The sequence below is a fragment of the Lissotriton vulgaris genome, chromosome 1_1, assembly GCF_964263255.1.
Source record: "Lissotriton vulgaris chromosome 1_1, aLisVul1.2, whole genome shotgun sequence".
Taxonomy (NCBI): domain Eukaryota; kingdom Metazoa; phylum Chordata; class Amphibia; order Caudata; family Salamandridae; genus Lissotriton; species Lissotriton vulgaris.
In genome coordinates this window covers 1,110,880,982-1,110,895,811 of record NC_141685.1, presented here as the reverse complement: position 1 = coordinate 1,110,895,811, position 14,830 = coordinate 1,110,880,982, and the positions used below count along the sequence as shown (strand labels likewise).

The following is a 14,830-nucleotide window of genomic DNA, read 5'->3' as shown; positions in this document are numbered from 1 at the left end:
ATAAGCAATTCATCTCTTCAGGTGGTGACAACGAATGCGTCATTGGACGGCTGGGGTGCAGTCCTTCAGGATCTTCATGTCAGCGGACATTGGTCATCTCAGCACCGTCTTCTTCACATCAACCTCCTAGAGCTTAGGGCAATCAAGCTGGCTCTTCAAGCATTTCTCCCACGACTGCGTGGCTCAGAGGTTCTCATCCGAACAGACAACACCACAGCCATGCATTGGTTGTATGGCATTACAACGCGGGCTTTTACCCCGCATGCCATTACAACGCGGGGATTACAACGAAAGTCGTTACAACGACTTTCGCTGGAGGGCGCTGGATAGTGGAATAGTTACATTTTCTATTTCAACTCCAGCCACGTTGACAGTAGGGAAGGTGTTGGATAGAAAGTTAAACTATTCCCTATACAACAGCGCCCTCCAGCGAAAGTCGTTGTAACGATTTTCGTTGTAATCCCTGCATTGTAATGGCATTGCGGGGTAATCCCCGCGTTGTCATGGCTGTTCTCCCCATGCATTACATGAACAAGGAAGGGGGGCACCAGATCTCTTCCGTTGTCTCAGGAAGCTCAGGACATCTGGGAATGGGCTATTCTTCACGGGATATCGCTACAGGCGAAACATCTACCAGGGGTCCTAAACGAAAATGCCGACAGACTAAGCAGGTTATCCTCAGTCAGTCGCGAATGGGAACTGAACCAAGTGGTTCTGGACGAGATTTTCCAACAGTGGGGCAGACCTTCAATAGATCTGGTTGCCACCCCGTCCAACAAGAAAAGCTGGTCTTACGCAAGCAGGCTTCACCATCGAGGGTCATTAGGGAATGCGCTTTCGATAGCTTGGTCAAGAGCATTTGTATACGCCTTTCCCCCCATTCCAATGATCCCGAGGCTGATCAGGAACATCAAGGTGAAACCATGCAAAATGATCTTGAAAGCCCCGCCTGGCCGAGACAGTTCTGGTTCATGGAACTCCATCTTCTGTCGCTCGTCCCTCCTCTTCCTTTGTGGATGATTCCGGACCTTCTCACGATGTCCCACGATCAGATTTGGCATCCGGATCCAGATTTATTGCACCTGAATGCATGGCTCCTGAGCAGCGAGAATTCATGAACCTTCCCATTTCGAATTAAATAAGAGAGGTTCTCTCCCAGGCTAGAGCTCCTTCCACGAATAAGACTTACCGTTTCAAATGGAAGAGATTTTGCATTTGGTGCAGGAAGGAAGGTATTGACCTTTTTTCTTCTCAACCTCATCAACTTCTGCCTTATCTTTTGTCTTTGGCTAAGACAGGACTGGCTCATTCATCCATATAGGTTCTTTTGGCAGCGATCTCTCGCTACAGACGTTCTGCGTCTGGACCTTCTCTGTGGTCTTCAAGGATAATTAAACAATTTCTCAAAGGCTTATTCCGAGTCTTTCCCCCAGTGAGGCCCTCGCCTCCCACTTGGCATGTGGATTTGGTTCTCCAACAACTCATGAAAGATCCCTTTGAACCAATACATCGGACGGACATGAAATTTCTTTCATAGAAATTGGCTCTCCTTCTTGCCCTCACATCGGTGAGACGCATTGGGGAATTGCAGGGTCTCACAATACAGGAACATTTTCTCTAGTTCAAAAGGAATACAGTGATCTTAAGAACTAATCCAAAGTTCATACCTAAAGTGCCTTCGGACTTTCACTTCAACGAACCTGTGATTCTCAAATCTTTCTTTCCTCACCCTTCCACTCCAGTGGAGAGGTCACTCCATTCTCTGGATGTGCAGCGGTGCTTAAAATTTTATTTGGATCGCACCAAAAGGTTTCGGAAGTCTACACAATTATTCATTGCATTAGGTGCTCCGTGCAAAGGATTTCCTCTGTCAAAGCAAAGTATTACAAGATGGATTTCCAGTGCTATTCTATATTGCCATTCAGCAGCAGGTAAACCACTGAACAGCAGGATCAGAGCACACTCAACAAGATCCATTGCTTCATCTACAGCTCTCTTCTCGGGAGTGCACATCAGAGACATTTGTAGAGCAGCGACTTGGAGCAGCGTGCACATCTTTACGAAGCATTACTGCTTGGAGTCCTTGGAGCAGGAAGACACGGCTGTGGTCCAAGCAGTCCTGAGGAACCTCTTCCACTAATTGGTGAGCTTTCCTTACTTATCCCTCCATGCTTTTCTGCACATTTTGTTTCTAATGTTGGTACTAATGGTTTATCCTATGTATAATTTCTTATTCTCTTATGAAAGTATATATACTGAGATATTCATATACATATATACATGATTGTGCCACAAAATTGTGCTTTATGGTTTACTGCTAGCTACAAAGCATGGGCATCTATGAAAGTTCCAATACTGGGGCAAGAAAACAAGTTACTTACCTGTAACTTTGATTCCCCAGTATTGGTAACTTTCATAGATTCCCATGCGCCCACCCTCCTCCCCTTTGGAAAGTTCAGCCTTCAGCAAATGTGGTTATTGTTACACAACGGCTACGAAAATCTGAGGCTCTGCGCTTTCTTCAGGAGGGTTCTATGGGGTGAGGCTCTTCTGATTGGCTGATTCTTAATTTGGTCTCTTTTACAAAAAGAGGCAGATATGCTACAAAAGGAAGTGAGGCCTAGGCCTTTTTCTTTCTCTTTTGTATCTACTGCTATGTTATTTTTGTTACCGAGACTCCCATTCTGACGACGGGGAATGATACAAAGTATGGGAATCTATGAAAGTTACCAATACTGGGGAACCAAAGTTACAGGTAAGTTACTTGTTTTCTTATGCATTTTTCTTACATTTCAACTCCAAAATAAATTTGAATTCTGATTAATTGAATTAAACAATGCCATACTGGTTGTCTTCCATATGTTTTGACTTAGATGGATTCTTGACAGGTACCTTCTGTCTTAATAAAAAGGCTCTCAATTAGATTGGCTCAGGACAGATACCTTCTGTTGTATTATATTTGTTCCAACCATAAGTTCCATGTGAACGCTTGTTCCAAGTATAAGCTCAAAAAGGCCAAGCAAACTTGACCCAGTCTGCTACTCAGAATCAGATGGGAAGGCATGAGGGTGTCATTCCATGGGTCATACCCACAAGCATCTCACATCTGTGATGATAATTTTGGACAGTGACTCATATCATGAATACTGATGCTTTACGCTACTGCAGGGGTTCAAATTAAAGTCGTACCGTGATGTCTCTATTAGGCTGAAATTCCTCTGTGTATATGCCAGGTACGTATCAGGCTGTCAAACTAAGCTTTGGTGTCCTGGCATGACATGTATGAGTTCTGACCCTATATCACAGCTACTTGAGCGGCATACAGGCATATACCTCCCCTTCTTTGACTTGGGATATGTGTGTGTCAATTGAGATCCTCATTTTTGCCTATTGTCTTTGCTTTTTTTGTATTCACCTCCTTGTCTATTTCAATTGACCACTGCATACCCTTTCCATTTTGACTATCTCCCCTTTTTTCCTTCCTTTTCTCTTTTGAGAAATTTGCTTCGCAAACTCATTTACACAGTATGGGTAACAAATCAATTATCAAGATATGTAGTTATGATCACCTGCTGTGTACCATTTTGGATAATTTTCATCAAATCTATTTGATATTCGCATGTTTTATCTGTTCTCAATGCCACATGCCTTTTCAGAGCATGCATGTTCACACGCTTGTTTTGTTCATAGCTTATGTTGTTCTCCCCTTTGCCACCTTCTCTGCCCCAGCCTGCTGTGGTCAAGATTAAATATGGTTTGTCTTTTTAAATGTAGAGGTCAGAGAATCGGTTATCTCTCATTCCCAATGGGGAATTGTTTTGTAAATCTTCATCTGATCCTCGCCGACCTCGCCAGCACCCACGCACTCGCCTCCACAGACTACATCCTCCTCGGGGACCTGAATTTCCACCTCGAGAACAACAACAACGCCAACTCCGCCACCCTGATCGACAACCTCGCCAACCTCGGCCTCAGACAACTCGTCACCGCACCCACCCACGCCGCTGGCCACACGCTGGACCCCGTCTTCTCCACAGGCACCCACGTCACCTTCGACCACACCACCGAACTCCACTGGACCGACCACCGCTGCATCCATTTCACCTTCAATAAACCAACCACGCACCACTGCACCCAACAGTTACCTCGCCGCTGCTGGAGCAAAGTCACCGAAGACCAGCTGATCACCACCCTCGCCCAAAACCCACCCACCAACCCAGACACCGCAGCCTGCAACCTCAGACAGTGGATCGACAACTGCGCCAACACCCTCCCCCCACTCAAGAACCCCTCCAACAACCACGCCAGCAAGAGAGCCACCTGGTTCACTGACGAGCTGCAGACATCCAAACGCGCATTCCGAAAACAGGAAAAGATATGGCTCCACGAACGCACTCCGGACAACCACGCAGCCCACAAGGACGCCACACGCAGATATCACCACCTCATCAGATTAGCCAAGAGATCCTTCTTCAAAGACCGCCTGGATAACAACGCACACGACAGCAAAGAGCTTTTCAGCATCGTAAAGGAACTCTCCAACCCCCGCGCCAACGCCAACGACATACCGCCCTCACAAGAACTGCGCAACTCACTGGCCATCTTCTTCCACTGCAAGATCGCTGACATCCATGACAGCTTCAACACCATGACCGCCCGACTACGCCAGACCCCACCTCCCCTGTGAACACCACCAGCGCCAACCGCCTGACCTCCTGATCCAATGTCAACGACGACGAGACACGCAAGGTCATGAACTCCATCCACTCAGGATCTCTGTCAGACCTGTGCCCACACCGCGTATTCAACAAAGCAGACGCTGCCATCACACCCCAACTACGGAAGGTCATCAACATCTCCTTCAAAACAGCTACATTCCCGGAAAGCTGGAAACACGCCAAAATCAACGCCCTCCTCAAGAAGCCCAAGGCAGACCCCAAGGACCTCAAGAACTTCCGGCCCATCTCCCTTCTCCCGTTCCCGGTGAAGGTCATTGAGAAAATCGTCAACATGCAACTGGCCCGCCACCTGGAAGACAACAACATCTTGGACCCTTCCCAGTCCGGGTTCAGACGAAACCACAGCACCGAGACAGCCCTCATCGCCGCCACAGACGACATCCGGTGCCAACTAGACAACGGCCAAACATCAGCCCTCATCCTCCTGGACCTGTCAGCCGCCTTCGACATGGTCTGCCATCTCACTCTAAAGACACTCCTCCTAGACCCCAGAATCCAAGAGAAGGCCCTTGACTGGACCACGTCCTTCCTCTCCGGCAGAACCCAGAGCGTCCGCCTCCCGCCCTTCCGATCCGAGGCCACCGACATCATCTGCGGCGTCCCCCAGAGCTCATCCCTCAGCCCGACGCTGTACAACGTCTACATGGCCCCCCTCGCACAAGTGGCCTGCCAACATGACCTCAATATCATCTCCTACGCTGACGACACCCAGCTCATCCTCTCCCTCACCAAGGACCCGCACACCGCCAAAACCAACCTCCACGAGGGAATGAAGGCTGTCGCCGAATGGATGAGGAACAGCCGTCTGAAGCTGAAGTTGGACAAGACGGAGGTACTCATTCTTGGACCCACCCCCTCAGCCTGGGACAACTCCTGGTGGCCGACCACACTGAGAACAGCACCGACACTCAACGACCATGCACGTAACCTAGGATTCATCCTCGACTCCTCCCTCTCCATGTCTAAACGGGTCAACGCTGTCTCCTCCTCCTGCTACAACACCCTCTGCATGCTCCGCAGGATCTACAAGTGGATCCTGACCGAAACAAGAACGGTGACACAGGCCCTCGTCAGCAGCAGACTGGACTACGGCAACGCACTCTACACAGGAATCCCAGCCAAACACCTACGACGACTACAACGCATCCAAAATGCCTCCCCCCGACTCATCGTCAACGTCCCCCACCTGAGAGACCTACACTGGCTCCCCGTCGACAAGAGGATCTCCTTCAAGCTCCTCACCCACGCACACAAAGCACTCCACAACGCCGGACCAGCCTACCTGAACATCAGACTCAGCTTCTACACCCCCACCCGCCAGCTCCGCTCCGCCAGCCTCGCCCTCACCGCTGTTCCCCGCATCCAACGAACAACTTCCGGCAGCAGATCCTTCTCCTACCTCGCCGCCAAGACCTGAAACACCCTCCCTACCCACCTGCGGCAGACCCAAGACCTACTCGCCTTCAGAAGACTCCCCAAGACCTGGCTCTTCGAGCAGTAGCGGCACCCCCTCCCCTCAGCGCCTTGAGACCCTCATGGGTAAGTAGCGCGCTTTACAAGTTCTCTGATTGATTGATATATTATGTATGTATTTGCTTTTTATATATGTACTATGTGATCCACCTTGAGTACTGTTATGCGTCATGTGTAGTTGTTGTACTTGTTGTTTCTTTTCTTCTGCTCACGAAGTTTAGTGTTTTATGTGTTGTACATATTTCTTGTATTGCAGCCCTGGAGAAGTCCATTTCATGAACGAAACGCATTGGCTGTCTTTACTGCATATATGTGAAACTTAATAAAAAAAGAAATAAAAAGAAAATAAAGACAAGAATCACAACCTTGTTTTTGGATTATTGTTGTGGTACATCTCTTCGCTTCACATTGTCATATAGTTCATCCTTTATTTGCATAACAATTCTAGACCTTTTGTGCGTCACCAAACGCCTTAAGTATTTCAAGATGGTTTTATGACTCCAATCCAAGACACACCCCAGCAATGAGATTGGTTAATGGTAATGGAACTAAAGGAGTCACACTTTCACATCCTATTTACAACACCACATTGCTGGTATATCTGAAAAATAACGGAGTATTACGTAGTTCTCTCATTTCTCCTCTTGTTCTGCTAAAATGACCCGTAGTGACAGTTAAAATGGTCTGAATAACTTTGAATTCATCAGAAACATCCGTATGGGGTGATCACATTGACTTTAATTAAAATGGCTCAGTTACTTTTCTTTGGTTTTCCTTTATCGATTTTTCTCAATGTCTGTGATGGTTAAGTAATAGAAGGTTGCTGTCTTGTAAATTTGTATTGATTATTTTAATGACTTGTTCAATCATGCACCCCCTGCACCCACTTATGGTTAAGTGTTAAGCTCGACACGCTCTACTTAAGAGACAAAGATACTTAAGGATATCTTTGGTCGCCTGTCAGGATTTTTCCTGGAGTGTGGTTTGTGTGAACTTAGATATATTGTGTACAGGTGTCTTTGGTCATTCTCAGCCTCCCAGTGGTATTTCGTTTAGTGTATTTTAGTGAATGCTGTACCTTCGATGGAATAGTACATTATCCAAAATGGACATAATAAACCAGGAAGCAATCATTTTTCGGTGTATGCAGCAAGACTCTACAACAAGCGTAATTGGCACTCAGAAAAGCCCTTTTTCCTCTATTTTAGAAAGGAACTTCAAACCCACACACTCATCTTATTCGAGCCACAGTCCAGCTGATGTTCTTCAGATTCAAACCCCTCCCCAGTTATTACTCTTTCTTATAAGCTATCATGGTTTGGGGCCAGAACGATACAAGGCTCTGTACTATTAAGCCTGTTGCTGTGCAATGGAAAATGCTGTACTTTGCATATCACTGTGTTCATAACAGCACCCCCTGTGGCCCTTACAAGTACAATCAACAATCACAAAGACTCAGCACTTTCGTATTGTCAACATGACTTGTTGGAACATTACATACATTTCCAACTCAACACAGATATTCGATACAGTTGGTTACTGCGATCAGTCCTGCGCCTCAATTACAAATTGCTTGCCTGTGATATATCCACATTCAGGATGTATGGCTTTACGACGCGTACTTTTACAACGCGTGCCGTTACAATGCGGTTTTTTCAACGCAAGTCGTTACCACGACTTGCGTTGGAGGGGGTGCGGACTTAGGAATTGTTTAATTTACTATTCCAACACCAGCCTACGTACAGTAGGGAAGGTGTTGGATAGTAAATTAAAAAATTCCTTGTCCTGCAGCGCCCTCCAGCGCAAGTCGTGGTAACGACTTGCGTTGAAAAGACCGCGTTGTAACGGCACGGCGGTGTAACAGCCGCGTCGTAAAGGCTGTTCCCCCCACCATCATGTTGCCCCCTAGGGTTAGATCTGTGCTATACTAAATCCAAAATTAGATTAAATTAGATAGTCATCCTACTTGATATAATCTGTCATTCGCCCACCTGGGCTAGTCCTCATACCTTCTGAAAGTACCTCTGAGGCTCTAAAGGTGAATGGTTCGAACCTTGAGCTGAATAGTATCACCCAATCTTTAACTTCTGAACTAATTTTCTGGACCTTATTAATATCCAGTGGAAAGACCTCTTTTACATATGACTGTTTGGCCTGTAGGACTAATAGAGAAATGCAGTTGGTCACTTTTGTTTTCATTTTCAAGCACCAACTCACTGCAGCTTCTTTTTTGCAGATTCTGGCAGAAGAGTCACCCGAAGACGTGTTCCTGAAGACATGTGCAGTGATAGACTCCTTGGAATAAGACCGGAAGGATCCCTCTCTTTAAGACACAGAAGATGCTGACCCTCCAGATAGATGCACTAACTATAACGCTTGCCTTACTAATAATGAAATAAAATAGTTAGCAGGCTAGAATCTGCATTTTTTTAAAACCCTCGGTTGGCCCTACTGGTCATGGCTCAGGAAGGGAATCCAGCACCAACTTAATAGGGGTGCAAATAATAGGTGCTGCTCTTTGAAGCCCTCCATGGTGTTCAGGCATAGAAGTGCGACCCAGCTGTGCAGAAAGTTTGAAATGTCAAGGAGACTATTCTGCCCTTCTTTGCATCTACACAAAGGAGAGACCTAGTCCTGCTCTGCCCGCTATGGGGCCAGATTGAAGCATTGTTGTTTGCAGGGTAACTGGGCAGAGGAAAAATTACCTTACAGCTAAAAAGCGCACTAGTTTGACAGGATCCCATGTGGGGAAGAGGGATGCAGTGCTGCCTCTTGAGGGTTGATATATAAAAGTGAATGGTTGTGCTTTGACTCAGTGGATGCATGCAGAAAGAAGGGGCACAGCTCCTATCCACGTATCTTTCAGGCAGAGAAGGGGCAATGGTGTGCTGCACTCGAGTCATGCATAAGTGTATGAACTAGCTTCACTCAAGAATAGCCACCAGGCTGGAAAAAGGGTGGATGGGATAGACTGTACAGTCATGAAACAAGTTATACACTTCCCACTATGTTACGTGCGTGTACACCATTAGCTCCTTAATAGAATTGTAAGGACATGTAATGCTGGGAGCATGGAATGTAATGAAGTCACTGCTGACCTACTGGTAGAATGTTGGGAATTTGAAGATATGCAGCCGGTGAGAGTTTAGTTTGGCTGGGGATGCTGTACCAGAACAAATTTATAAAAACTTATGAGACTCCTTGAATCCTTACACTGGCGACGAGTTGAAGGAGCAGTGCTGGGGTCATACGGACGGCATCTCCACCCCTGGAAATACAGATTGAATTTTATGCCAAGCAAGTTGTTTGTATACCTGCATCAATAGACAAGTTTACATGTGTTGACATTCAGCGCGTAAGGTTAAAAAGGATAACTAACACGAGGGAGTAAAAGACTGTTTGGAAAGACATGAGCGTTATAACTGAACTTTCATGTTGCCGCCAGGAATCGTAACTAATTAAGCGCTTGAGCTGGCGGATGTCTAATTTTCCTACTGAATGTAATTACCATAGTCATACGTTTTACTATGTGTGCACAAATGTTGTAATTGATTTAAAAGCCTTCAGTTATTAAGTTTGGACTAACGGTATGTCGGTGCGCGAGCTCTAACAGACCTCCTGATTCTAAGAGTGTCTGCGAGTCGGCGCACGAGCTCTAACAAGCCTTCCAAGAGGCATCTTACATTCAGCATCCGTGTCGGAGCTAGTCGGACACGCGAAGTGGACTGTGAGAGACGCGCCTTTCCAGTGGGTGTGCGACGTCAATAAGATGCGAAAGACTGATTATATTGGACAGCGGTCAGCTGTATCCGGTTTTTAGATCGGATGCAGAGGTTCCTTTAATATTGGACCGGTGTCAGTGAGAGTAAGGGTGTCTGGAAGCAAGAGGGGTTTCCCCAAGTCCGGGATGTCAGTCTCAGCTTTTTGGATTCTGGCACTTGCAGTCCCACAATTTCAGGTGGGGAAGAGTAAAACCAGACCACACAGCATAATGCAAAGCACTGTGAGAGGAACAAAGGCAGGACTGGCAAGTTTGCACAGCAGACGTGCTTGCATACAGACAGTCTTCATATTCAGATGGATCAGACTTATAAAACATGCTTTTCTGATGTGCAATACCACTCTGTCGTTTTCAGGAGTTGGTGAATGAGAATTGCCTTCCCAGAATTAAAATGCACCCCCTCATATATTTCGCAGTGAACCTGGATATAGGATCGGCTTTCTGCACTTTATGGTTGAGTGCTCATAAAATGATTTGCTCTGGTGTTTCATTATCAATGACGTAAAACCTATTTGTCGGTGTTTAGAAAAAACTAAGGGTGAATGAAGTGCAAGTAAAACATAATCGCTTAAAAAAATCTAAGTGATGAAACCCTCGTGCCAGCATGCCTCTGAGGCAGCAGTTGCACTTTGCAGATGCAAATAATTGTAAAAAACCGGCAAGCGATGGATCCATATTCGAAAAACAAAATTACTTCAAATATCAGGCATGCATGCATATAAGCAAAATTGACAGATCAGATACACACACAGGTATTATGATTTATGCTCCACTTAGCTCAAGTGGAGTGCTGCAGCGTTAACTATAGCTTTTTGTGTGTGTGTGTGTTTTGTTTGCTCCTCTAGTCGTCACAGGCAGGTTTGTCTGGAGTGATGTGTCCCAAGGAATAAGTGAAACTCGCCATGTTCTGCTTGGAGCGCACCCCAGTGCTGGAACAAGGCCAGAGAAACCTGTCTTCTTCACCTGTGCATGTTGTGGGCGTTGCAGTTCGCAGAAGGCTGCAATTATCTGATCCAGTAGATAATGTTCTGGGTAAACAAGCAGCCATGCCCTGCTAGCAGCGGTGGGCACTGCATTTTGTCTAGATGCATTAATAAGGAACGCTTGTCCGGTGGTCTCGTGTCACCTTGGACTATAAGCCAGTAAGGCTTTCCATGCTGGGGTTTGTAGACTTATGAGTTATACAGGGAACATTACAGAATCAAGGCACAATGCATATGTTGTTGACTAAGTTCTTTCATATAAAAGCCCTGGTTTGTTTGACAACTTGTAGAATCTGTAGTGCTAACTAAACACAACAGTAAGCAGTTAGTAATGTGCTGCTGTAAAATGCAATCCCTCAGAACATGTAGAGACATGCAGAGGTTCTATGTTTACTGCAATTACCTATAGAGTGGAAAAAATGAACGTGTTGCCATAAACATCTCCTTTCTGACAATCACTTTATAAAAACACTGCAGAAGAAGGAAAAGGCAGTTCCCTGTCTCTTTGCTTACGATGTAGCTGTAATTAGTTTATATCTAAGCAGAGTAACAAAAAATAATTGTTTGAATCCGAAGGTTAGAAAGTTGCCTGAAATATTATTTTCTGTCAGTATGAGACACGATGGGAATGATTGCTGAAGAACCACTGCACTCCTATCACTTGTGCCTCCGTGTGCCCCTATTGCCTGCTTGTGCCTCCGTGTGCCCCTGTTGCCTGCTTGTGCCTCCGTTTTCGTGCCCCTGTTGCCTGCTTGTGCCTCCGTTTTCGTGCCCCTGTTGCCTGCTTGTGCCTCCGTTTTTGTGCCCCTGTTGCCTGCTTGTGCCTCCGTTTTCGTGCCCCTGTTGCGTGTGCCCCTGTTGCCTGCTTGTGCCTCCGTGTGCCCCTGTTGCCTGCTTGTGCCTCTGTGTGCCCCTGTTGTCTGCTTGTGCCTCTGTGTGCCCCTGTTGCCTGCTTGTGCCTCCGTGTGCCCCTGTTGCCTGCTTGTGCTGTGTGGGTGTGTGTGTAGGAAGCTTTGTGTGGCTGTGTGTGTGGGGGGCTCTGTGTGGCTGTGTGTGTGGGGGGCTCTGTGTGGCTGTGTGTGTGGGGGGCTCTGTGGCTGTGTGTGGGGGGCTCTGTGTGTGTGTGTGTGTGGGGGGGCTCTGTGTGTGTCATTTGCGAGAGATAAAGCTAGTGGCATTGTAAATGACAATGCCATTTATTTATGTTAATAAAAACATAAATAAAAATAATGTCAAGAGCAATGCCAATAGCTCTAACTTTAACAAAGGCAAAACCATTGCATTGTAAATGCTTGTTGACTTTCTTTGGATCACTTTTGGATTAGAAATTTCACAAGTAAGTTTGTTTGGGGCATTACAGTTGCTGCAAGTACAATTTTGGAATTTTCGATTTTTGGGCTGTTTTGGAGCCTTTTGCCCAGGGGTACTCAGTGGTGGGTGCACTGAGTCTTTCTGTGGGGTGTTTTGAATTTAAACATCATGGAGGGGCTGGGTGGCTTGGGATTGTGCTGATTTTTCTGTGATTTTCATTTTTTTGGCCTGTTGTGGCCTTTTCACCCGGGGTGGTGAGTGGTGCATGTGCCTAGTCTTTCTGTGGGTTGTCTTGAATTTAAACATCATGGAGGGGCTGGATCATGGCATGGGATTGTGCTGATTTTTCTGTGATTTTCGTTTTTTGGGCCTGTTGTGGATGGACAGGCTATGTGGTTGGGGGCCATTTTGAGTGCTACTACAGGCCCTGGCCATGTGCTGTGATGGAGGGGGCCATTTTGAATGCAGGGAGTGTTCTCAGGCCTGCACCCATTTTGCCTAGCTTTCATCCATTATGCCCAGGGCCCAAGGGTAGTGAGTGGTGCATTTGCCTAGTCTTTCTGTGGGTTGTCTTGAATATAAACATCATGGCATGGGATTGTGGTGATTTTTGAGTGATTTTCGTTTTTTGGGCCTGTTGTGGATGGACAGGCCATGTGGTTGGGGGCCATTTTGAGTGCTGCTACAGGCCCTGGCCATGTGCTGTGATGGAGGGGGCCATTTTGAATGCAGGGAGTGTTCTCAGGCCTGCACCCATTTTGCCTAGCTTTCATCCATTATGCCCAGGGCCCAGGGGTAGTGAGTGGTGCATGTGCCTAGTCTTTCTGTGGGTTGTCTTGAATATAAACATCATGGCATGGGATTGTGGTGATTTTTCAGTGATTTTCGTTTTTTGGGCCTGTTGTGGATGGACAGGCCATGTGGTTGGGGGCCATTTTGAGTGCTGCTACAGGCCCTGGCCATGTGCTGTGATGGAGGGGGCCATTTTGAATGCAGGGAGTGTTCTCAGGCCTGCACCCATTTTGCCTAGCTTTCATCCAATATGCCCAGGGCCCAGGGGTAGTGAGTGGTGCATGTGCCTAGTCTTTCTGTGGGTTGTCTTGAATTTAAACATCATGGCATGGGATTGTGCTGATTTTTCTGTGATTTTCCTTTTTTGGGCCTGTTGTGGATGGACAGGCCATGTGAGTGGGGGCCATTTTGAGTGCTGCTACAGGCCCTGGCCATGTGCTGTGATGGAGGGGGCCATTTTGAATGCAGGGAGTGTTCTCAGGCCTGCACCCATTTTGCCTAGCTTTCATCCATTATGCCCAGGGCCCAGGGGTAGTGAGTGGTGCATGTGCCTAGTCTTTCTGTGGGTTGTCTTGAATATAAACATCATGGCATGGGATTGTGGTGATTTTTCAGTGATTTTCGTTTTTTGGGCCTGTTGTGGATGGACAGGCCATGTGGTTGGGGGCCATTTTGAGTGCTGCTACAGGCCCTGGCCATGTGCTGTGATGGAGGGGGCCATTTTGAATGCAGGGAGTGTTGTCAGGCCTGCACCCATTTTGCCTAGCTTTCATCCATTATGCCCAGGGCCCAGGGTTAGTACTAGTGAGTGGTGCATGTGCCTAGTCTTTCTGTGGGTTGTCTTGAATTTAAACATCATGGCATGGGATTGTGCTGATTTTTCTGTGATTTTCGTTTTTTGGGCCTGTTGTGGATGGACAGGCCATGTGGTTGGGGGCCATTTTGAGTGCTGCTACAGGCCCTGGCCATGTGCTGTGATGGAGGGGGCCATTTTGAATGCAGGGAGTGTTCTCAGGCCTGCACCCATTTTGCCTAGCTTTCATCCATTATGCCCAGGGCCCAGGGTTAGTACTAGTGAGTGGTGCATGTGCCTAGTCTTTCTGTGGGTTGTCTTGAATTTAAACATCATGGCATGGGATTGTGCTGATTTTTCTGTGATTTTCGTTTTTTGGGCCTGTTGTGAATGGACAGGCCATGTGGTTGGGGGCCATTTTGAGTGCTGCTACAGGCCCTGGCCATGTGCTGTGATGGAGGGGGCCATTTTGAATGCAGGGAGTGTTCTCAGGCCTGCACCCATTTTGCCTAGCTTTCATCCAATATGCCCAGGGCCCAGGGGTAGTGAGTGGTGCATGTGCCTAGTCTTTCTGTGGGTTGTCTTGAATTTAAACATCATGGCATGGGATTGTGCTGATTTTTCTGTGATTTTCGTTTTTTGGGCCTGTTGTGGATGGACAGGCCATGTGGTTGGGGGGCCATTTTGAGTGTTGCTACAGGCCCTGGCCATGTGCTGTGATGGAGGGGGCCATTTTGAATGCAGGGAGTGTTCTCAGGCCTGCACCCATTTTGCCTAGCTTTCATCCAATATGCCCAGGGCCCAGGGGTAGTGAGTGGTGCATGTGCCTAGTCTTTCTGTGGGTTGTCTTGAATTTAAACATCATGGCATGGGATTGTGGTGATTTTCAGTGATTTTGGTTTTTTTGGGTCTGTTGTGGATGGACAGGCCATGTGGTTGGGGGCCATTTTGAGTGCTG

The 14,830-nt window shown here is 47.0% G+C and overlaps 1 protein-coding gene across 1 annotated transcript in view; it reads left to right on the top strand.

Moving 5' to 3' along the window:
* The window catches only part of LOC147748699 (adenylate kinase isoenzyme 1-like), a 485,769-nt gene extending 475,779 nt beyond the window's left edge, over positions 1-9,990 (top strand). Inside the window, exon 5 of the mRNA XM_086963633.1 lies at positions 8,449-9,990. Within this exon, the coding sequence (XP_086819759.1) occupies positions 8,449-8,517 (69 nt within the window). The 3' untranslated portion in view covers positions 8,518-9,990. The remainder of the gene's footprint in view (positions 1-8,448) is intronic.
* Positions 9,991-14,830: the final 4,840 nt, after the last annotated feature.